The sequence below is a fragment of the Entelurus aequoreus genome, linkage group LG24 (assembly GCF_033978785.1).
Source record: "Entelurus aequoreus isolate RoL-2023_Sb linkage group LG24, RoL_Eaeq_v1.1, whole genome shotgun sequence".
NCBI classification, from domain to species: Eukaryota; Metazoa; Chordata; class Actinopteri; order Syngnathiformes; family Syngnathidae; genus Entelurus; species Entelurus aequoreus.
In genome coordinates, this window is record NC_084754.1 from 36,835,768 (window position 1) to 36,861,724 (window position 25,957).

At 40.8% G+C, this 25,957-nt stretch overlaps 2 protein-coding genes across 4 annotated transcripts in view; one reads left to right on the forward strand and one right to left on the reverse strand.

Moving 5' to 3' along the window:
• The window catches only part of nuak1b (NUAK family, SNF1-like kinase, 1b), a 78,509-nt gene extending 55,578 nt beyond the window's left edge, over positions 1-22,931 (reverse strand). Inside the window, exons 1-2 of the mRNA XM_062035890.1 lie at positions 22,900-22,931; positions 17,897-18,989 (exon numbers count right to left, since the gene is read on the reverse strand). Of these exons, the coding sequence (XP_061891874.1) occupies positions 17,897-18,139 (243 nt within the window). The 5' untranslated portion in view covers positions 18,140-18,989; positions 22,900-22,931. The remainder of the gene's footprint in view (positions 1-17,896; positions 18,990-22,899) is intronic.
• The window catches only part of mov10l1 (Mov10 like RNA helicase 1), an 83,286-nt gene continuing 76,374 nt past the window's right edge, over positions 19,046-25,957 (forward strand). The window contains exon 1 of one of the 3 annotated variants that reach the window (XM_062035888.1): positions 19,046-19,091. In XM_062035888.1, the coding sequence (XP_061891872.1) occupies positions 19,086-19,091 (6 nt within the window). In that variant the 5' untranslated portion in view covers positions 19,046-19,085. The remainder of the gene's footprint in view (positions 19,092-25,957) is intronic. The other 2 variants (XM_062035885.1, XM_062035884.1) reach the window with 2 other exon arrangements.

Genomic DNA, 25,957 nt, shown 5'->3' on the forward strand with positions numbered 1-25,957 from the left:
GCACGTCTGACCGGTAAGAGGCCACGGGGAAGACCCAGGACACGTTGGGAAGACTATGTCTCCCGGTTGGCCTGGGAACGCCTCGGGATCCCCCGGGAAGAGCTGGACGAAGTGGCTGGGGAGAGGGAAGTCTGGGCTTCCCTGCTTAGGCTGCTGCCCCCGCGACCCGACCTCGGATAAGCGGAGGAAGATGGATGGATGGATGGATGGTTTTTGAACACCGACTTTTTGCAGTGTATGTCACAAGAACTGTCCAATCAAGTTTGTAGTTTATACATGTGTGCTCCCGTATTAAGCCCTTCTTTCCCATATTTTAACTTTTATGAAAAATTATTTTACCTTCAGTAATGCCGAAACAGCTCAGTTTTTGTCAGCTTTCGGCAACACATAGTGTAGCCGGTATAGTTTGTACACCAGAAAACACGTTTGCGCTTTTCATCATTCCATCATCAACTCCCCAAAAGCTACACTATATGTTATTAGTAGTACTGTCAAATAAAAAACTATTTAAAATCATATTATTCACATTTTTTAATTTGGATTAATCACAGTATATTACTTGCATACATATTTTAAATTCACCTAAAGAGAGACCAATATTTTGACACAAATGCATTTTCATTGTCTGTATGTCTGTCATACGTAAACAGCTTTTAAATGTTTCACTTGAATGCATGTCATTATTTGTTGAAAACTTGCTATCTTAAGTGCCAACTGGGGTTTATTTGGAAGCAAAATTTTCCAGCGAGTACGTCAGTCGAGTTTCCTCACTCATTGTATGAATTATGGCCTGACCTGCGCCACCTTCCAGGTAACCCTCCATAATTAAAGGTAAAAAGAGCATGTGCGCTCAAAGTAAATTACATGATTAATCTGCATCCGTATATGATTATGCAATAACTCGTTATTTTTGACAGCCCTACTTATTATACAGTACTTTACTATACTTTATTTTAGGAATGTAAACGGTATAATGATAAACCGAGGAAAAATTTCAGACGGTTAGTAATATCGTTTAACATTTTAATTACCGAAAAACCGTCATTTATTAACGCATTTTAGGCAACACTGCTTACTTCCTGGAAACTGAGTCACAGCAGCACCGGCGCATGCGCAGTAGCGTCGTTTGGCTTGAAACATGGCGTAAAGCAACTATACAGACTTTGCTTCGTAGAGTTCCTCTCGGAGTAAACAGAGCAGAGCGCTTCAGTTAACATACCGTATTTCCTTGAATAGCCGCAGGGGCGTTAATTAATTTAAAACCTCCTGTCACGCCTGCGTTTACCGGAAACCGGCGGGATGGCCGTGCATGCGGTAATTATTTTAAAACCTCTTCTCACTCCGGCGTTTACCAAGAGGAATCCATAAAATTTAGACGTGCGCTTTGAGTGTGATGTAAGCATACCATCATGAAAAGCACATTTAATTAAAAAACACGTTATTATGGTCTTACCTGTACTTATAAATGGAGTCCATTTGCAGCTCCTTCTGACCAAAAGCATCGATAACTTGTTTATAGAAGTCTTCATTATTTTCTTTTTTCCGTTTTAAAAGTCTCTGTCTCGATGGAGATATTCCTTTAATTATTACCTCCTGCTTCCATTGAAAGTCCAGTTTAGAAAACTGTTTTATTTTAGATACCGGTATGTAATTCTCCATGTTAGAAGGAAGAAAAATAATCTCTTGCTGCGTGTGTTCACTTCTTCTGCAGTACCGGAAGTCGCAAGAAGGATCACTAGCGCGGCAGCGCCCTCTACCACCAGGGGGCGGGAGTCATTTAATGACTTATACAGTATTTCACACACGCAGCTACGGTATATTAATAAAACATAGCTGCTTACTGTTCTCTTTAGCATACTGTACCGGTATTCAATAGCTTGGACCTTAAATCCTACTGAATAGCTCTTTATCTTTTTTCCTTTGTGCGATTGTAAACTACTGAAAGCAGCTTCCTCCATTTTGAAAATGAGGACAGATGCGTCACTCGTGACGTAACGAATTTGACCCGGTGGAAGTTCTAGCCATATGCTAAATATTTTGCAAAACGAGTTTGACCCGGTGAAAATTATAGACATGCGATAATAAAATTAATATTTTGCGAAACGAATTTGATCCGGCTTCAATAATAAACCGGCGATAAGGCCAAGCATGCGTTAATTATTTTGAGAAACGAGTTTGACCCGGCAGTAATTCTAGACGTGCGAATACTATATTCCCTGCGCCAATTCAAGGAAATACGGTAATTTTCCCTTGCTTAATAAAAGCCTCTTTTTAGCTTTTATTGCCAATCTCACTGCGAACACTGCATGAAGAGCGGAAGCGACCAAGAGCGAGACGAAAATGAGGGCGGCTGAAAAGCAACCGGAGGAGCGAGCAATTTGAGGGAAGAGGACCCCAAAGCGACCCGACCTGCACAGAAGGTTTATTGAAAAATAAACAAAGTGATAAAACTGCCGCAGTCATGTCCCTCTTTGGTGGTCCACGGAACCCGGACGACAGTGAGAGACTGTCACATTTGGCGCCCAACCTGGCTGGACCACCGGAGGCAGGGGAAGAAGATCCCCTATGGGCTCTCGTAGGTGCGCTCGCCGGCCTCGCAGCAAGCAGCCGAAAACAATGCCGGCTCCTGCAGGTGTTGGCGGACCAGGCGGGGGGGCCGAAAGGCCCCCTGATGTTGTTGAAGAGGTAGAAGAAGAAGAAAAAGACAAAGAAGAAGAAAAAGACAAAGAAGACAAAGAAGATGAAGAGGAAGAAAAAGAACAGGTGAAAAAGGATGAGAAGACCGGGGGCACAGGTGGACCTGGCCGTCTTTACTTTCCGCTCCCTCAAAAAGGGGGGGGAGAAGTCCCAGCTTGCATCTGGCGGTGGAGGACTGTGGGGAGGCGTGGCCGGCAGACCGACAGCGAGGCGGGGCATGCCGGGGCCGACTCCGAGATGGCGGCGAGGAGGCGTGGCCGGCGGGCCAGCAGGCCAGCGGCGAGGCAGGGCGCGCCGGGATTGATGCCGTAATAAACGTCAGGTGCGTGGATCACCCGGCTGGGCACAATTGTGTAATCCCCTCCCAGTGTGTAAAAGAGCGGCAGCCGAGAACTAGAAATGCGCAAAACCTAAATATTGCAATAAGAAACTGGTAATGAAAACGCCCATATTTTGAAAAACCTCTCCAATATCGCTAAAACATTTTTGCGCTCTCATGAGGTGTTTTTTTGAGACGTTTCAATACTGAAGTGCTTTGCAAAAGCATGACGGAAACACTTTTTTCGCATTTAGAGGTCACATAAACACTGAACCGGCCGATGCAGGACAACGAGGGCAGACGGGTCGTCTTGTCTCGCTTCTGATCGGTTGGGGAGCGGCACCGGGCCGTCTCGCCGGTCCCTTCCCGGCAATAGAGGCCGCCTCGCAGGCTCGGAGGGATCCACATGCCCGAACATGTGTGGAAGGGGCTGTAAGGCAACTCCTTTGAGCGATCACCCGCTGCCTTCATCTTCTTTTGACATCACGGCAACAGCAGTGGCAGCAATATCTTCCTCAACTGGAGTCTCGCGGGTTCAGATTTTACGAGAATTACGGCTCATGACACAAAACACCTACAAGGCGCAAATGTACTTTGCAGAAATTTAAGAAATATAGATTTTATTTTGCAGAAAAAAACTGCATTGGAAACGCAGTGGCGGCTTCTAAGACGAGAAAGGCTCCCAGCGCAAAAGTGTGACTTCAGACTCTCTGCAAGCTCTCTTTTTGATGAAACGACAGAAGAGTCTCTTATCTAGGGTTGAACGGTATACCGGTATACTAAAGAATCATATTCGGTACTATACCGCCTCTGAAAAGTACCGGTTCCCCCCCACCTTTTTTTTTTTACGGGCATCGTCGTCACGTCATGACATTGCTGGTTTTACGAGCAGAGGAGCATGTTCGGCAGCGCACAATCACAGAGTACTTACAAGCAAACACAGTGTGTAGACAGAAAAGAGAGAATGGACGCATTTTGGCTTAAAAACTAAAGATAAAGGTGAAGTTATAACACTAAAACGCCCTCAGGAAGAGGTGCTTTAAGACATGGCTAGCTAGATAGCAGCTAACATCCATTCGCAGTCGGCAGTGTTTTAGCTACTTCTAAATCACTAATCATTGTCTCCATGGCGACAAATAAAGTATGTTTCTCACAAGTATCATCCCTGCAGGACGAGGAATAGCTTAACATGCTTCACTACACACTGTAGGAGGATACAATAGCACACCGGCGTCAAAGATAGCGGTCATGAATGTAAACAAATGCCATAGGTGGATCTAAAGTACTGCGATGAGGTGGCGACTTGTCCAGGGTGCACCCCGCCTTCCGCCCGAATGCAGATGAGATAGGCTCCAGCACGCCCCGCGACCCCAAAAGGGACAAGCGGTAGAAAATGGATGGATGGATGGATCTAAAGTAAAAAGTACCAATGATTGTCACACACACACTAGGTGTGGCAAAATTATTCTCTGCATTTGACCCATCACCCTTGATCACCCCCTGGGAGGTGAGGGGAGCAGTGGGCAGCAGCGTGATTTACCCCCAATTCCAACCCTACACCTGACATCCACTATAATGATACCAAGTACAAGAGCGTATCTAGTCGGTACTACTATGGTTACGTCGACATTTTTTAACACTACAAAATCTTTTTTTCCTTTTTTTGAAAATTCATATTATGTTTATAAACTAGGGAAATACGTCCCTGGACACATTAGCACTTAGAATATGACCAATGTATGATCCTGTAACTACTTGGCATCGGATCGATACCCAAATTTGTGGTATCATCCAAAACTAATGTAAAGCATCCTAACAACAGAAGAATAAGTGATTATTACATTTTAACAGAAGTGTAAATAAAACATGTTGAAACAGAAAATAAGCAGATATTAACAGTAAATGAACAAGTGGATTAATAATAAATGTTCACAGGTTGTCCTTTATAATGTTGACAAAATAACAGAATGATAAATGACACAATATGTTACTGCATACATCAGCAGACTAATTAGGAGCCTTTGTTTGCTTACTTACTACTAAAAGAAAAGGTGTCTCGTATGTTCACTATTCTATTTAAGGACAAAATTGCAATAAGAAACATATGTTTAATGTGTCATAAATTTTTTGTTTAAATAAAGCCAATTAATTAAATTTTTTGTGGCCCCCTTCATTTCGAAAAGTATCGAAATACATTTTGGTAGTGGTACCAAAATATTGGTATCGGGCCAACCCTATTCTAAACGCTAGTTCAGTCTACAATAACGCCAGAAATAGATCTTAGATTTGTTTTTAATTTTAATGAAGAAAGCGTGTCTCCAAAAATTCTCAACAAAGTACATTGTACATCTAATTTTCAGTGAATGTATAGGATAGGCAAACATAGGCCTTGGCTTCAGCCTGTTCCTTTTTCTGTCTTTTTTTTTTGTGTGTGTGTATGTGTATTGGTCACACAAAATGGTTGATTATATGACTGAAATAAACTAATTTCATTCATTCATTGTACAATAAGCAGCAATAATACAAAAATAGAGCAATGCGATATTATGTAAAATATGAAGTATATATATTATTACTACAGCATGGTGGCGCATATTGACCACGCCTCTAGCCACGCCCCCACTGCCACAGGTATCTTTACAATCCAGGGGAAATCCAGATGGGTTTTGGAACATACACTATGCTTCTATTGTGAAATGACTTTCATAATTCATTTTTGACGGACACTTCTGAAACGGCGTCGAAAGAGCGTGCAACACAGTACCGCGGCCAAAAAGAAAAGGAGGCGATAGGTCCATTGTGATTACGGCAGGGAGTTCAGAAAGTGACGAGCCTTGTTGACTCACCTGTCCAAAAGGCCTCGAAAGGACATTTATTTTTAGTAGTTCCCTTTTGGAAGAAGAAAAAAAGCTTTGGCCTCCTTTCTGAAAGCCTGCTGGGACTTTTTTTTCTTTAAAGAGGAATCTGGAAAAGAAGGATGAGTGAGTGATGCCAACAGGAGGTCAAAAATTTTTTCAACCGTCACGGCAAAGCTACCGTGGCTACACTCCGGTCTATATGCACGCCTTAAATGAGAGGCTACTCTAAATAAACCCCATCGAAAATATACAGTGGTGCACATGTCTACTGTAATTGCAGCCTAAACATTCTGGACAGAGTCCTGGTCCTTCCTTTGATGAGGCCAGCAAGCAGTCGGTTCATTTGTTACTTTAAACTTTTGTCCTCTGCTATCGAAGCACCAGTATAGTATTGAGGAGTTTTTATTCCCATGCAGGCCAAAACCACAGGCCAGTAGCCAGTGCCGAGCTAATTACCGTGGGCATCAATAAAAATAACCCCAAACCGGAAAAGTTGGCTTCCAGCGCATGCCTTTATTAGATTGAATTTGAAGAAATGATAAGAGTAAACACGATGGCGCCCCAGGGGTTCCAAGCGTTGCGTTCATCATTAGTAAGAGCTGATGGGTTTCCCTTTTAGCTCGTTAAGATTTACGATCCTTTAATCTGGTGACTCATCCTCTTGCTTTTATTAAATCAGGAATTCACTCATTTAGGAAATACCTGAGTAATGACCTCCAAAAAGCAGCGTGCCAAGTGAAGTGGGTAGCGATCCATCTCCAGCCGCAATAATGATCCCGATTCAGCGCCGCAATGCGAAAAAAAAAAGGCCTTGAGAGCGAGCCAGGTATCTGTAGTGTATCTCCTCGTGTTCCTGACCCCGACGTGGACCATTAAACAGCACCGCAGACCGTCCACTTGCCAGCTGGCAGACTCGGCCATGCTTGTCCTGAAGTGGAACCCTATTAATGTCGCTCACAGTCAACACTGCCCACGTTGGTCCCTCGCTGCCAGGTATGGAGGGCCGACTCCCCTTTGTTTGAAGTGAAAGACCATGCGCCGCTTCACTGGAGCCTGAAGTCTTCTCGCCTTTGTTCTCGGATCATTAAAACAGATGAAAGATTCATCGCAAACCGGCTCATCCCGGTGTTTTCTCAAGACCCCCATCATCTCTTACGTATTGGGATTGAGTCACAGTTCAAGCGAAGGAGGAGGAACATTTCCAATCTCCAAAACAGCCAAAAGTTGTAATACCTCATCAACAGCGCCGCAAGGAGCGGAGGAATGTCCGTGTTGTTTCCCTTTTTTGTACCTCTCCATTGTTGAAAGGTGATGTAACGTGGCGCTTGTATTAATATAATAACAGGGTTTCCCCTTAATGTAATTGAATGTGGCGTGCCGCCACAGCATTTTTTTTTTACCGCCACACCTTGAAATAAGGTTGTCTGGTTTTGTTGGTACTTGAAAACAAATTAAAGTAATGTAATATGTTGTAGCCCCCAGAAGAAATCAAACAAATTCTGACGCTATTTTTTACTTTTATTGCCAATCTTATAACAGGTTTTATTTCCCATGAAAACACTTTTGTCTCCTTGGGTCTTCGCTTACCCGCCGGACACACAATAACACTTCCTCATTCTCCGCTTTCAGGCACGGACGGTGTGTTTGTAAACATGGGAAACACTGACATCAAATCCAAACCACACGAACATAAAACATTAACATTACCTGGTCGTTAGAGTATGAATTTATATATATATATATATATATATATATATATATATATATATATATATATATATATATATATATATATATATATATATATATATATATATATATATATATATATATATATATATATATATATATACAGGAGCGTTGTCAGCATGTCTGTGATGTGGACGTGATTTTTATATATATTGCAGATACACCCGTGCGGGCAGCCATCTACAAAATGTGCAAATATTAAATAGTACATTGCCGGTTTTTAAGAAGAGAAAGTCCAACTAGAGCAACAGCGCCAAGCAAGTGTGACATCATGCTTGCTTCAGCCTCTTTAGTCAGGGACATGGAAGGACAACACGAGTACATTCTATGATAAAACCCGAAGAACATGCTCGATTTATTGCTAGTTGTTTTGAATAAAAAAAGTATAATAATCTCAACAAAGTACCTTGTACAAAAAGCAGCAATCATTGAAAATATGGCAAAACGATATATATATATATATATATATATATATATATATATATATATATATATATATATATATATATATATATATATATATATATATACATATATATATATATATATATTAGTTAATACTAATTAATGATAACAGATTTGTCCTAAATATATGTATACATTTTTGAGCCTTTTTAAAGAAAATCATATCATAGCAAATTATGCAAATTACTCCGTGACATCATTGTGACCACGCCCTCACAGATATCTTGGCAGTTTAGGGGAGAGCCTGAATAATGTGATGTCGATACGCCTTGAAAAGGGGCTCTCTTCGCGAGAGTTTCCTATGTATTTGGAAACTACACACCTGCCACAACACTAACTTCCAGGTGACTCCAGTCCACTGGCAGTGCAGTGGTTCACATAGCTGAAACAAGGTTCTACAAAACTGTGACCGAGAAAGAACCCATTTTATTCTGATGCATAGCTGAAAAAAAGGTGCGGTTTGAGGCATTATTTACACGTTATGTTAGGCGTAAAAGCTTCAAGGTCCCACACTATACTATTTTTCACCAGTTTTAAATCCGTCTTAGAAATGTGTTGTCCAAAATATAGCCTCGATTTTTGGAATTTAGACAGTTTAAAGTGCCTTTATTAAGCTCGGCTGGCCACACGCCATTATGTGTGCCGGTAGCTTTAATGCTGATGAGCTGAGATGGTCTTTGCCTGTCTACGCCAACGTGCATGTCTCCAAAAAAGTGATATTTTGCACTTTTTTCACTGTAACTCTGCACTTGTCCAACGAGTCTTCTTGCCATGTATCAGATACGGCAACATAGCATTAAGGGGTGGGACAGGAGGACACAAACGTTAGCAACACTAGCATAGCTATGTGAGCTGCAATGCTAACAGTACACTCACATTTGAACAATGTCCTGCAAGGTGAGCCTATTTGCTGAATAAAAACCAAACCAACAGTTCTCAGTCGGAAAAGTGTGCAATGCACCCCTCGGGTCGGGAGTGAAGTACTGCCTCAAGTGGAGGAGTTCAAGTATCTCGGGGTCTTGTTCAAGAGTGAGGGAAGAATAGAACGCGAGATTGACAGACGGATTGGTGCGGGGTCTGCAGTGATGCAGTCTATTGTGGTGAAAAAGGAGCTGAGCCAGAAGGTGAAGCTTTCGATTCACAGGTCGGTCTACGTTCCTACCCTCGGTCATGAACTTTGGGTAATGACCCAAAGGACAAGGTCTTGAATAGAAGCGGCAGAAATGAGTTTCTTCCGCAGGATGTCTGGGATCACCCTTAGAGATAGGGTGATGAGCTCGGTCATCCAGGAGAGACTCAAGAGTACAGCCGCTGCTCCTTCACGTCGAGAGGAGCCAGCTGAGATGGCTCGGGCATCTACTACGGCTGCCTTCTGGACGCTTCCCTGGGGAGGTGTTACGGGCATGTCCAGCTAGGAGGAGACCTCGAGGAAGACCAAGGACACGTCGGAGGGACTATGCGGAACGCCTCGGTATTCGCCCTGTAGAACTAGAGGAGGTGGCCGGGAACAGGGAAGTCTGGGCGTTTCTGCTTAGACTGCTGCCCTCGCGTCCCGGACTCGGCTAAGCGGCGGAAAATGGATGAATGGATGGATCTGCACCACTTTTCAATTAGTTAGTAGATCACACGCAAATCACATAAATCAGGCCCGAAATGATAAAAATGGCTGCTCCCATGTCTGTAGCAGATAGTTGGAAAAGCTCCAGGATTCATTTAAGCTATGTAGTGAAGCCTGCTTTGGTGGGCGTACACATATCATGTCAAACGTCTCAAAAGTGGCGCAAACAAGTGAAGAGTTTGATCCTACTGTGGATGCTCTTTTCATCACCGCAACCTCCTCAGACTTAATTCATCTTGACAACAGACGCCACATGAACGTGCCCGTCTCGCCACCCTATAAAAACACGAGATGAAATCCAGAGGCGGCGTGCGTCAAAAACACATGGGCGCGTGTCCCTTTGTGATGAATTGCACGCCACTCGGCTTCAGATCCCTCACCCCCAACATACGGCCCGTGGGGATTAAAGCAGACAGTCGGCGACAGCTCTACATTTGCTGCGCATCGCATCCATCTTTTTCGAGTGCACAGGAGGCCATGCCGCACGTGGGCCACTCACTTTCTGTCCATCCACGGGTTTGCGGCGAAGGGTCTGTTGGGTAACGAACAGTCCCACCGCACTGAGTCATCATAGCGAGGGTCAAAGGTCAGAGCAATTTTAACAACGCGGTGCGTGTAGAGAAGACGCTCTATGTTATGCTATGTTTCCAAGGGAGTAAAAGATACACAACGTGACAACAACGAGATGACAGGAAGCGCTGACAATGAACATTATTGGCTTTTAAGCCGCATCAGCAAGGTTTTCCACAATAAAAAGCCTAACTAAACAGCCGTATAATGTGACTTTCTAGTAACTAATTATACACTTCCTTTCAAGCCAAACATGATCCAGGGTTTCTGTCAAGTGTTGATAAATGGTGCGTCATGTTGTGATTTTGAGCATGCAGATGAACGAGGTAGGAGCTTGAGGTAAAAAGGGTTATTTATTGATAAACGAACAAAAAGCGAGAGCAATGAGAAGTGCTCTGCCCAGACAGACTATGAAGAAAACAAAACAAAACTGCTGAAACCCAGCAAAACACTCATGGGAAATGTGGAGCAGACGGCGTCCACAAAGTAGTGCGTATTAGTCTAGCATCGGAAGGCTCCTCTGTCGTCCAGTGAAACGATAACAACATCATCAATGTCCTGACAACGAAGGTAGAAAAAGGATCAACTTAAATAGTCCTGATTGCCAACAGAAAACAGGTGAGGGGAAATGCTCCGCGACAGAAGTGAAGCAACCAGGGGAAAACAACAACAAAACCGGAAGAGCCGCCAACATAAAAGCACAGGACAGGAACTAACACAAAACACCGGAGAACACTAACAAAACGCGACATAAGGCACGTCCTGGTGTAACCAGCCGTGACAGTTTCCTCTTAATGTAATTGGATGCGGCACGCCGCCACAGCATATTCATTACCGCCACACCTTGGAAATACGTTCTTTTTACTTAAAAGCAAATTATAGTAATATAATATATTGGAGTCCACAGAATAAATCGCACATAGTCTGACGCTATTTTTAACTTTTATTACCAATCTTATGATAACATACAACGGCACAATTCCAACAGGATTTACCTTCCGTGAAAACACTTTCGTCTCCTTGAGTCTTTGCTTCCCCGGACACACGATTGCACTTCCTCATTCTCTTCCAACCACCTTTCAGGCATGGACGGTGTGTTTGCAAAAATGGGAAAAACTAACTTCAAATCCAATATATATATATATATATATATATATATATATATATATATATATATATATATATATATATATATATATATATATATATATATATATATATATACACATATATATATATATATGGACTATTATTTGTGCACTATTGACAAGTGAAACTGACAACTTGACCACAGAAAAAAAGACTTTGATCACCGAAAACCGCGCTACCGAAATCGGATGTAAACTAAACGCATGCCATTGTCTGCAGCGTTGTCAGCATGTCTGTGATGTAGACGTAATTTTGGTATATCGCAAATATACCCGCGCAGAGCCATCTACAAAATGTGCAAATATTAAGAGTGCAGTGACAGCTTTTAAGAAGAGACAGTGAAACTGGAGCAACAGCGCCAAGCAAGTGTGATGTCATGCTCACTGCAGCCTATTTAGTCAGGGACATGGAGGGACAGAAGTAGAGTCTCTAAACATGAGTAAATTCTATAATAAAACCAGAAGAAGATGCTAGATTTGTTGTTAGTTCTTTTTAATGAAAAAGTCTGTAAATACTTGAAAAAAATCTCAACAAAGTACAAAAAGCAGCAACAATTGAAAATATGGCAAAATGATTAAAAATATATATATGTTAATATAAATAATAATATTTGTTTTTAAAAAATGTATGAATACATTTTTGAGCCTTTTTAAAGAAAATCATATCATCACTGCACATTATGCAAATTAATCGATGCCGTCATGGTGACCACGCCCATAACCACGCCCCCACCGCCACAGGTATCTTGGCAGTTTAGGGGAAACCTGCTATCTGCATGAGATACCACAAAGCATAATTTAACGAGCACAGTAAAGCTGCGTCAATAACAAAACAAACTTGAAGCATGTCGTTAGGGGCCGGGGGCAAAAGCATCACTGTGGGGGGGGACACTGGGGACCTATATTTAGTTTCCTGGCCGTATTTTTAGCTCATGGAAAGTTCCTCTTGTCCCGCCAGGTTAGTTGGGGCGAGGGGGGGGTGAGAATTTCACCACACGTGGAAATAATCTGACGCAGAGGGGAGCGACAATCATAGATCTCAAACGTGATGATGGCGTTGTCAACGGCAGTGCTGGGTGTGTTTGCATAAACAAACTGCTAAGGGACAAACACACAGGCCACTGCATTAGGTACACCTGCACAATTCAATACGGTGCAAAACAAGAGCTGCATCAGCATGATCTTGACAATAGTTTCACTCATTTTGTCTCGGTGAGCAAAAAAAAAAAAAGTCTACAACTTTTCCAGGAAATAAACTTTTTTACAACTAGGAATTTGTTATTACACTGCTCCTATTATGCCAATAATATTCAAAGCTGTGGCTGTAGGCAAACTCCTCCACAAGATAGCAGCCGCTGCATTGGAAGTGTCATGAGTGATGAGCATCTAACAACTTTATCTACGCTTTAAAAATGTTGCTACTGAAACGTCATACAGAATATTTGGAGAATGTTCACATTCTGTGGTAAGAGTACTAAAATAAGAGTACTAAAGATATAAGAGTACTAAACCTAAAATAAGAGTACTAAAATCTCAACATGGACCAAAATTGAGACACATTTCTAACAAAACCATTACTGCTTTCATAAAACGCCTCTCTTCAATTAACCGCAGAGTCTCTTAGAGGATGTGTGGTACATACAAAAGCGAATAACTGTCAGGGTCTCTTTTGTTCAACAGTGGCATTAACAACTGTGGCTGTAGACAACCTCGTGATTTAGCAATTTTACAGACGTCACAGGATGACAATAGCTGCATTTTAAGTATCAGCATCACAGTGGTCAGCATCCAGCAGCTTTATCTATATCTGCATGCACTTTAAAATATTGCTTGTGCCCCTGACTGGAGGACTGTTCTGCAAAATGTATGATGACTGAACAGTTTTGGCTCCATCTATTACAACATCGGTTATGTTGCTGGTGTCACGTATTTCTTAAATGAGGGGTTCTTAACCTTTTTAACCCCTGGGCCCAACTTTTCCACTACACAAGGGCCTGGAACCTCCTCAAATATTAACACTGAAATAGTAATCTTACTCTTAATCATGTTCAATAAATATATCCAATCAACTTACAGTTTAACTGGAAAAACCTTGTCAAATGATAGGATACCATGTGTTAATCACAAAGATTATTATCAAGGCTTACGTCAGACTGATTACAAAAACAAGTACTAATCAAATATACTGCAAAAGGAGGGACATTTACATACAGTTATGCAATTCTAAAATAAATCAATTCTAGTTAAATCAATGATGAAATTGAAGTGAAAATGAAAATACAGCTTCACCACTTAAGTCATAATTTTTGCGCTTTAGAAACTTCTATATGACAAGTGGTGGAAACATGTATTACTAATGAGTACCGCTGCGACCAATACCGAGAAACAGATATTTTTTGACGGCCCTCTAAGAGGCCCAACAATGGGCCCCGGCCTATGGTTAAGAAACACTGTCCTAAACTAAAGACATGCATCTTAATGAAATTAAACAATGGTTGTCCGCTAACTTTTTGCAACTCAACGCTAAGAAAACGGAAATGCTGATTATCGGTCCTGCTAGACACTCACACCTATTTAATAATACCACCTTAACATTTGACAACCAAACAATTACACAAGGTGACTCGGTAAAGAATCTGGGTATTATCTTCGACCCAACTCTCTCGTTTGAGTCACACATCAAGAATGTCACTAAAACAGCCTTCTTTCATCTCCGTAATATCGCTAAAATCAATTCTATTTTGTCCACTAGCGACGCTGAGATCATTATTCATGCGATCGTTACGTCTCGTCTCGATTACTGTAACCTATTATTTTCGGGTCTCCCTATGTCTAGCATTAAAAGATTACAGTTGGTACAAAATGCGGCTGCTAGACTTTTGACAAGAACAAGAAAGTTTGATCATATTACGCCTATACTGGCTCACCTGCACTGGCTTCCTTAAAGTCACATCTCAATGTGACTTTAAGGTTTTACTACTTACGTATAAAATACTACACGGTCTAGCTCCATCCTATCTTGCTGATTGTATTGCACCATATGTCCCGGCAAGAAATCTGCGTTTAAAGAACTCCGGCTTATTAGTGATTCCCAGAGCCCAAAAAAATTAATAATGTTGACAAAATAATAGAATGATAAATGACACAATATGTTACTGCATATACCAGCAGACTAATTAGGAGCCTTTGTTTGTTTACTTACTACTAAAAGACAAGTTGTCTGGTATGTTCACTATTTTATTTAAGGACAAACTTGTAATAAGAAACATATGTTTAATGTACCCTAAGATTTTTTGTTGAAATAAAGCCAAAAATGTAATATTTGTGGTCTCCTTTATTTAGAAAATACCGAAAAGTACCGAAAATTATCGAAATAATTTTAGTACCGGTACCAAAATATTGGTATCGGTGTGGGTTATACAAAACTATGCTAAATATACACAAAGCAGAAGATCTTTGAAGAGCATGTTTGCATCCGATTCCTAAATAAAGCAGAGCACTCCCATCATAGAGGATCTTTAACATCCTCCTTACAATGCAATACATAAAGTCTTAAGATTCTACTTAAGACAGGATCAAAATGAAATGTTGACATTAACACAAAAACGCGATTTAACAAAGCCCTTTGTCGAGACATCGTGACCGGTCTAATTGTGTCTCATGTTGGTGAACCCACACATTCGCGTGTTCATGTGTGTCTAAATAAGATGCTAGTCTATGAGTGGGTGTTAGCTGCTTTGCACCCCAGCATCCGGTCGTGCTGCCCTGCATAGGCTGAGGCGTGTGTGCGGCTGCCCCCAAGGACCCTTTGGAGAATCCCCCAGCAGCAGTTGGAATACATTAGACCAGTGTTTTTCAACCTTTTGTGAGCCAAGGCACATTTTTTTCATTGAAAAAATCCAGAGGCACACCACCAGCAGAAAACATTAAAAATTAAACTCAGCAGCCGATATTGACAATAAAAAGTAATTCTCCTGTCTCAAAGTAGGTGTACTGTAACGACCTGTCACATCACGACGTGACTTATTTGGAGTTTTTTGGTGTCTTCCTGTGTGTAGTGTTTTAGTTCTTGTCTTGCGCTCCTATTTTGTTGTTGATTGTCATGTCATTTATGGATGTACTTTGTGGACGCCGTCTGCTCCACACGCTGTAAGTCTTTGCTGTCGTCCAGCATTCTGTTTTTGTTTACTTTGCAGCCAGTTCAGTTTTTCTTTCGTTTTGCATAGCCATCCCTAAGCTTCAATGCCTTTTGTTTATTTTTGGTTTAAGCATTAGATACCTTTTTACCTGTACACTGCCTCCCACCGTCGTCTGCATATTGGGATCACGACAAACCATGTTCCCGACATCTTCAAAGCAATTAGCTACCTGCTGCCACCTACTGATATGGAAGAGTATTACACGGTTACTCTGGCACAGACACTCAACAACGTCACATTTGAGGATTATAATTACTGGTTTGCATAAAAAATGTTTAACCCAATTAGATGAAATGATATAATCTCACACGGCAGACCAGACAATATCTCACGGTACACCAGTGCAGTGCTTTTCAACCAGTGTGCCGCGGCACACAAGTGTACCGTGAGATATTGTCTGGTGTGCCGTGGGAGATTATGTAATTTTACCTAATTGGGTTTAAAACATTTTATGCAAACCAGTAATTATAATCCGCAAATGTGTCGTTGTTGAGTGTCTGTGCTGGCTAGAGCTTGGCAGAGTAACCGTGTAATACTCTTCCATATCAGTAGGTGGCAGCAGGTAGCTAATTGCTTTGTTTTGATTGATTGATTGAAACTTTTATTAGTAGATTGCACAGTGAAGTACATATTCCGTACAATTGACCACTAAATGGTAACACCCAAATAAGTTTTTCAACTTGTTAAAGTCGGGGTCCACTTAAATTGATTCATGATACAGATATATACTATTTTCATAATACAGTCATCACACAAGATAATCATCAGAGTATATACAGTGAATTAATTACATTATTTACAATCCGGGGTGTGAGATATGGAGGGGGGGGGGTGTTTAGGTTTGGTTGGTATCAACACTTCAGTCATCAACAATTGCATCATCAGAGAAATGGACATTGGAACAGTGTAGGACTGACTTGGTAGGATATGTACAGCAAGTAGTGGACACAGAGAGAGAGATCAGAAAGTATAAGAAAAAGTGTGTACATTTGATTATTTACAATCCGAAGAGGTATGATGTGGAAGGGAGGGTGTTAGTTTAGGGTTGAAGTTGCCTGGAGATGTTCTTTTAGTGCGGTTTTGAAGGAGGATATAGATGCCCTTTCTTTTACACCGGTTGGGAGTGCATTCCATATTGATGTGGCATAGAAAGAGAATGAGTAAAGACCTTTGTTAGATCGGAATCTGGGTTTAACGTGGTTAGTGGAGCTCCCTCTGGTGTTGTGGTTATGGCGGTCATTTACGTTATTGAAGTAGTTTGACATGTACTTCGGTATCAGGGAGGTGTAGCGGATTTTATAGACTAGGCTCAGTGCAAGTTGTTTTACTCTGTCCTCCACCCTGAGCCAGCCCACTTTGGAGAAGTGGGTAGGAGTGAGGTGTGATCTGGGGTGGAGGTCTAGAAGTAATCTGCCTAGCTTGTTCTGGGATGTTTGGAGTCTAGATTTGAGGGTTTTGGAGGTGATAGGGTACCAGGAGGTGCATGCGTAATCGAAAAAAGGGTTGAATGAGAGTTCCCGCTAGAATCTTCATGGTGCTTTTGTTGACCAGAGAGGAGATTCTATAGAGAAATCTTGTTCGTTGGTTGACCTTTTTTATTACCTTGGTTGCCATTTTATCACAGGAAAGATTAGCCTCCAGAATGGAACCTAGGTAGGTGACCTCATCTTTCCTGGTGATAACAATGTCACTCACTTTTATAGTGAAGTCATTGACTTTTTTAAGGTTGATGTGGGACCCAAATGATGTAGATGTTGGGAACATGGTTTGTCGTGATCCCAATGTGCAGACGACAGTGGGAGGCCGTGTGCAGGTAAAAAGGTATCTAATGCTTAAACCAAAAATAAACAAAAGGCATTGAAGCATAGGGATGGCTATGCAAAACGAAACTAAAACTGAACTAGCTGCAAAGTAGACAAAAACAGAACGCTGGACGACAGCAAAGGCTTACAATGTGTGGAGCAGACAGCGTCCACAAAGTACATCCGTACATGACATGACAATCAACAACAAAATAGGACAATAGCTATAGTGATGCATGCTTGGTTATGGTTTGAATTCATATGCAACAATTGCGAGAACGACTTTTTATTGTCAATATCGGCAGCCGAGTTTCTTTTTTTTAATGTTTTCTGCTGGTGGTGTGCCTCTGGATTTTTTCAATGAAAAAAAATGGTTGTAAAACACTGCACTAGTGTGCCGCTGCACAGTGGTTGAAAAACACTGCATTAGACAGGCATGCTCGAGTGGCAGATGTAAATAAAGCGTGTTACCTCTCTGCCGGAGTGGCGTTCAATGGCCTTCTTGACTTTGCCGTACGTCCCCTTCCCCAGCGTCTCCAGCAGCTCGTAGCGGTGCTTCAGGTTGTGCTTGTGGTGGTGTTTTTTCACGCCGGGGTTCCTCTGGCTCTCCTCGGGGGAGCCTCCGGCAAGCACGTGCGCATGACGGGGCTCGCAGCTCTGGCCCCTGGGGGCCTCGGGGCGGCTTGCCCCACGGCGGGGCGCCAAGTAAGCCATCTCACTTTAACTTCTTTGTAAATAAGCTAGCAATAAGATAATTAATATACAGTAATACTTATAGGCCTAATAATAGTAATAAATAAATAAATTACAATGAATAACGCGCAAGCTACTTGTCATATTTGTCAACATGGAAACATTTCCAGATTGTCTTGTTAATGAGGCTATTTTGTCCACTAAGCATAAAAAAGTCTACACATGGTTTGCTTATAATAACGACATACATATCGTGTCAATAGTGTATAATAATATCATTTCAAGATGACAGTCTACACTTCACCTCTAATAATAAATATATAGTAGCGAGCTACTCCTCGATCGACTAGTAATGTCTGTTTGTGCCTAATTTGGGGCTCGCTCGCATCATCTGTGCTCCGAAACGCTGCCGACATCTACCAGGCGAGAAAGCTGCGACGAAACCGGCGTTCTGGATGAAGATGACCCTCATGTTTGCCCCCCAGCTGGCTCCTCATTCATCCGGACCCAGCTGCGTGTCGTCGTGCGCCCGCGGGCTCCGTGCCGTGCTCGACCCGGGTGGAGGTGCGCGGTGCTCGGACACGATCGGGAGCGGAGACGCGGTGGATATTGCCATGGTCGCTGGACTGGCTCCCTCCCGGTCGTCTTGTCTTGCTTTTTTTGTTTTCCTGTCCTGCGTGTCTTGCTTGCTGCTGCCCTCTCTCTCGCTTTTCTTAACGTAAAGGAAGGGGAAGGCTGGAGGAGCGGGGTCCGGAGGGCGTGGCTTCGGAGGTCTTCCTCCGCTTCTTTGTGAGAGCGCTTTCATCCCTCAGAACACTGCAGCTGACGAGCAGGGGCGTAGCTCGCCACTCTGGGGGCAGGGCCACCTCCACTACAAAGACAATAACACACTGTGCCAAACATAAAACGCACTGGACGTTTCATGAGTTTCCTCCAAAAAAATAAGGACTGAGGAAGAAGCCATTACATGTTGGTGAGGGTCTGGATACAGGAGTTTATTTACACTGTTCAGTCACCATATTTATCTGGCGGTAGATCCTTAAAAACAGCAGCACGCTGGAGTTGTTTCAAAGATCTTTGACAAGCTTTTTTGTAGGGCTGCGAATCTTTGGGTGTCCCACGATTCTATTCAATATCGATTCGATTATAAATTGATTTTTTTCGATTCAACGCGATTCTCGATTCAAAAACGATATTTTTCCGATTCACAACAATTCTCTATTCATTCAATACATAGGATTTCAGCAGGATCTACCCCAGTCTGCTGACATGCAAGCAGAGTAGTAGATTTTTGTAAAAAGCTTTTATAATTGTAAAGGACAATGTTTTATCAACTGATTGCAATAATGTACATTTTAAATTAACTTATTTTATCTTTGTATGAAAATATTGGACACAGTGTGTTGTCAAGCTTATAAGATGTGATGCAAGTGTAAGCCACTGTGACACTATTGTTCATTTTTTTTAATTTATTTGTATTTATTTTTAAATAAATGTCTAATGATAATGTCAATGAGGGATTTTTAATCGCTGCTATGTTGACATTGTTACTAATATTGATACTGTTGATAATATTAATTTTTGTTTCACTACTTTTGGATTGTTCTGTGTCATGTTTGTGTGTCCTCTCAATTGCTCTGTTTATTGCTATTCTGAGTGTTGCTGGGTCGGGTTTGGTTTTGGAATTGGATTGCATTATGGTATTGTTGTGTATTGTTTTGTTGGATTGATTAATAAAAAAATAAATAAATAAATACAATTAAAAAATTTTAAAATCCATTTTTGAAAAATGAGAATCAATACTGAACAATGTGAGAATGGCGATTTGAATTCGAATCGATTTTTTCCCACACCCCTACTTTTTTGTACATCAAATTTTGGAAAATAGCTGACCGCTCCTCTCATATAGAGAGGATCTCTGACTCGCATAACAAAGCACTATTGTCGACTGAGGCTTTTTACATCTGATTTGTAAAAACTGCAAAATACTAATAATAATAATGGATTAGATTTAGCGATTTGAATTCGAATCGATTTTTTCCCACACCCCTACTTTTTTGTACATCAAATTTTGGAAAATAGCTGACCGCTCCTCTCATATAGAGAGGATCTCTGACTCACATAACAAAGCACTATTGTTGACTGAGGCTTTTTACATCTGATTTGTAAAAACTGCAAAATACTAATAATAATAATGGATTAGATTTAGCGATTTGAATTCGAATCGATTTTTTCCCACACCCCTACTTTTTTGGACATCAAATTTTGGAAAATAGCAGACCGTTCCTCTCATATAGAGAGGATCTCTGACTCGCATAACAAAGCACTATTGTTGACTGAGGCTTTTTACATCTGATTTGTAAAAACTGCAAAATACTAATAATAATAATGGATTAGATTTAGCGCTTTTCTAGACACTCAAAGCATTTCACAGAGAAGTGAGAACCCATAGCAACCTTGTGTAATACTGTAAGAGATCTTTGACTACCTTTTTTTTGCATCAAATTCTGATTGGCTCACATGTTTTACATCAGATTCCTAAAAACAGCAGAGCATCTTTTACTGCATCCGATTTCCTAGAATTACATAGCAATCCAGTCTTATACTGTAGAATATATTTGCCAAGTTTTTTGCAGTAGATTCCTACAAAACAGCAGCTCTTCTCATATAGAGAATTTTTAGTAGCATTTTTGTATACGGGGGTCTTTGACTCAATTTTATGCATCTGATTCTTAAAAACTGCAAATCAATCCTATCTCGTGCTGTATAAGATCTTTGACAATCATTTTTTTGCAGTAGATTTCTTCAAAACAGCAGACTGCTCCTGTTATATAAATGTTTCAAAGATCTTTGACGAGCTTGTTTGTACATTGAATTCTGGAAAATAGCAGACCGCTCTTTGCATATAGAGAGGATCTTTGACTAGCATTTTCTGTGTCAGATAACAAAGCACTCTTGTTGACTCAGGCTTTTTACATCTGATTAGTAAAAACTGCATAGCAACCTTGTGTTATACTGTATGAGATCTTTGACTAGCTTTTTTTTTGCATCAAATTCTGATTGGCTCACATGTTTTACATCAGATTCCTAAAAACAGCAGATCATCTTTTACTGCATCCCATTTCCTAGAATTACATAGCAATCCAGTCTTATACTGTAGAATATATTTGCCAAGTTGTTTGCAGTAGATTCCTACAAAACAGCAGACTGCTCCTCTCATATAGAGGATCTTTAGTAGCATTTTTGTATACAGGGGTCTTTGACTCAATTTTATGCATCCGATTCTTAAAAACTGCAAATCAATCCTATCTCATACTCTATAAGATCTTTGACAATCATTATTTTGCAGTAGATTTCTACAAAACAGCAGGCTGCTCCTGTTATATCAAATGTATTTGACTAAAGTTTAAAACAGTTTCGTAAAAAAAGAAAAAGCAGCACACTCCTGTCTGTCATATGAGGGATCTTAGATTAGTGGGGGGTTTTCATCAGATTCCTAAAAACAGAAGGCAACTCCTCTTATCTTGCAGGATCTTTGACCATAATTTTTCTATCAGAATCTTAAAAACCGCAAGACACTCTTGTTGTATATAGGATTTTTGACTCACGTTTTTGCATCGGATTCTTAAAAACTGTTAGGCAATCCTGTCTAATACTATAGATTTTTGACAATCTTTTTTGCAGTAAATTCCGATTAAACAGCAGACTATACATAACGCATTATTTAAGATAGTTTTCTAAAATAAAAAAACAGTGTACTCACAACGGCAACTCATTTCATACAGAGGATCTTTGACTCAAATGTTTTGTCTCAGATTCCTAAAAACAGCAGAGCAATCTTGTTTTACAGAAGATCTTTGACTCATGTTTTTTGCATTGGATTCCTAAAAACAGCAAAGCACTCTAGCTGACTCATGTTTTTTTCCATCTGACTCGTAAAAAAACTGCATAGCAATCCTGTCTTAAACTGTAGAATATCTTTAACAAGCATTTTTGGAGGAGATTCCTACAAAACGTGTTGTATAGAAGATCTTTGACATTGCTCAGTTTCCTAAAAAAAAACAGCCAAAATCATATGGAAGACCTATGACTAGTGGGATTTTTTATTTTTTTTTGCATCAAATTCTTACAAAACAGTAGATTGATCCTGTCAAATAGAGAATATTTCACTAGGGATTTTTGCAATAGCCTTCTAAAAAAACAACTTCCTAACAAACCATGTCTAAAAGATGTTTTTGACTAGCTTTTTTGCAGTAGATTGCTAAGTAAAAGCAGACTACTTTTGTCATAGAAAAGATCTCTGAATCGCGTTTTTGTAGTTAGTACTCAAAAACAGAAGAATGTTACATAAAAGATCTATAACTAGCCTTTTCACAGAATATTGCTAAAAAGAAACAACAGAGCACTCCTGCCATTTAGAGGGTCTTTGACTAGCTTTTTCCTTAAAAACAGCAGAGCTTCTGTCATAGTAGAGGACCTCTGACTTGCATTTTTGTAGTACATCCCTATAAACAGCAGGTCGTTCGAGTCATACAAAGGATCTTTGAATAGCATTCTTGCAATTTTTTTAGAGGATCTTTGATAACTTTATGACAAATATGTCAGATCATTGCATTGAAACTATATACATATTAAGATTAAGAATATTACATCATATTTTTAAATTTATGTGAAAAGAATGTCAAAGTGAAAGTAAAAATATTAAAATCTTAAGATTTTGCGTAATCCTGCAAACAATCCATCAAATGGCAATGAAATAAATAAAAAAGGTGAATAACTACCTTGCATTGTGATTGACGCGTGATTTGTCAGCTGGGTTCCCCCCAGGCCCTGTGATCATGGACAAGCAGTGATTATAATAACAGCTGGATGAACATTATCCAGTCATCAATACACGGTACAGGACCTTCTTGTAAACTGTTACAATATGAAAGGAGTCATGACTGCACATTGTGTAATAGAAGACCACTAAGCAAGTTAATCCAATAAGGACATTAGTTTCTTTCACCGTGAGCATTCAAAAAAAAAAGGAGAAACATTCTTAATGAATTCCTCCTGAGCCCACGCCGCACTCATCACACAAGAGTTCTTGTAAAAGTCATCCTGTTACTGTTTGCATAATCCTGTTTACAGATAATGTGACAGACGGACAAATGGTAAGGGAAAACCACATCCTTGGCGGATATGAAAATCATCCTGCTTTGGTTGTCCTGGAAACTAGTTGCAATAGAAGGCTTCAAAGCGTTCCACTTGCAGCTTTTTCTTTATATTATATAAAGCTACTATATGTACTGTACTCACTGCAGGCCAGGTGTGCTTTAGTAAGGAGCAACACTGACCTCTAGCGGTACAAAAGTAATACAGCAGCCTCATCTTCTGCTACATTTAATAGGGTTCCTGTAGGGTTAAGGACTTTTTTTTTACTTTTGGGACTGACACCACACAGTGGTATTCTGTAAATCTACCAGAGGGCACATTAACAACTAACTGTCGTACTAAAAAAAATATGGGCGCATATGACTAGACAGTATTTGTTCGACCTTTTGTTCACGGCAGAGGGAGGCCATAATGAGAAGGTACCTTCTCACTGTGAGTCATCAGCAGACTGATGACTCACTGGTGCAGTTTGTTATTAATGCGATCATGCAGCAAGTGGCAACATTCCTTACTGCGGACACAACGTGCCAATATGCTTACCAAGGATAATATCATCCCCGATAAAGAGTACATGGAGTGTTTTTAACTTCTGGGTAAACATATGAGGCTCAAATGTTCCAATAACTAAACCAAATGATATTATTAAGAGCAAAAAACATAGTCTGACTGTAAATGACACGTGTGTCCTCCAATGGGTTGTGCTCAAAATCCTTTGCCATACAAATATCCTCAAAATGTTATCAACATTAGACATTTGGTTAATTAGTTAAGTCCCGTCCATGGCCCTGTGAAGACGTTTTTCAATCAGTCATGCTCAAATTTCACACACGTGCTTGACTCGCTCCGAAAGGTGTGTACTGAATTGTGTCGCGGTTTGGCTAAACCCCCTAAAGCTACGTGCGGTAAAGTTTTCTTGAGTATGTTGAGCTGTGTGAGAAATTTCAAGTCAATGCGACTATTTGGTCTGAACTTCCACTGACTGCTTTAAAAAGGGGCTAAAGCAGGGATATTCATTTAAATTGTTATTGGGGGCCACATTTCCAAAAAACTAAATACCGGTGGGACCAGACTTCTTCCTTCACTATTAGTCATATTTTGTATATTCCGGAGAACCAGTGTCCTCTACAGCACCGGTCCACGGACCGGTACCTGTCCGTGACGCATTTTCTACCGGACCGTACAGAAACATTAGTTTATAAACGACCGCATTTTCTCCGACTTAACTTTCGCCTGTCCCTATTAGGCACACCAATAAGCTCCTTCATTGATGTATAATAAAACTCCAGATAGGAAGAAATCATTTGTTATATATTTGTTACATGGGACAATGCACATTAAAGGCCTACCTAAACCCACTACTACCGACCACGCAGTCTGATAGTTTATACATCAATGATGAAATCTTAACATTGCAACACATGCCAATACGGCCAGGTTAACTTATAAAGTGCAATTTTAAATTTCCTGCGAAACTTCCGGTTGAAAACGTCTATGTATGATGACGTATGCGCGTGACGTCAATCGTTGAAACGGAAGTATTCGGAGCCCATTGAATCCGATACAAAAAGCTCTGTTTTCATCTCAAAATTCCACAGTATTCTGGACATCTGTGTTGGTGAATCTTTTGCAATTAGTTTAATGAACAATGAAGACTGCAAAGAAGAAAGTTGTAGGTGGGATCGGTGTATTAGCGGCGGACTACAGCAACACAACCAGGAGGACTTTGAGATGGATAGCAGACGCGCTAGCCGCCGACCTCACCTTGACTTCCTCCGTCTCCGGGCCGCCGACCGCATCTATGATCGGGTGAAGTCCTTCGTCGCTCCGTCGATCGCTGGAACGCAGTTGAGCACGGGTGTTGATGAGCAGATGAGGGCGGGCGTAGGTGGATAGCTAATGTTTTTAGCATAGCTCTGTGAGGTCCCGTTGCTAAGTTAGCTTCAATGGCGTCGTTAGCAACAGCATTGTTAAGCTTCGCCAGCATGGAAAGCATTAACCGTGTAGTTACATGTCCATGGTTTAATAGTATTGTTGATTTTCTATCTATCCTTCCAGTCAGGGGTTTATTTCTTTTGTTTCTATCTGCATTTAAGCCCGATGCTATCACGTTAGCTCCGTAGCTAAAGAGCTTCGCCGATGTATTGTCATGGAGATAAAAGTCACTGTGAATGTCCATTTTGCGTTCTCGACTCTCATTTTCAAGAGGATATAGTATCCGAGGTGGTTTAAAATACAAATCCGTGATCCACAATAGAAAAAGGAGAGTGTGTGGAATCCAATGAGACCTTGTACCTAAGTTACGGTCAGAGCGAAAAAAGATACGTCCTGCACTGCACTCTAGTCCTTCACTCTCACGTACCTCATCCACAAATGTTTCATCCTCGCTCAAATTAATGGGGTAATCGTCGCTTTCTCGGTCCGAATCGCTCTCACTGCATTGTAAACAATGGGGAAATGTGAGGAGCCTTTCAACCTGTGACGTCACGCTACTTCCGGTACAGGCAAGGCTTTTTTTTATAAGCGACCAAAAGTTGCGAACTTTATCGTCGATGTTCTCTACAAAATCCTTTCAGCAAAAATATGGCAATATCGCGAAATGATCAAGTATGACACATAGAATGGATCTGCTATCCCCGTTTAAATAAAAAAAAATCATTTTAGTAGGCCTTTAATGAACATATG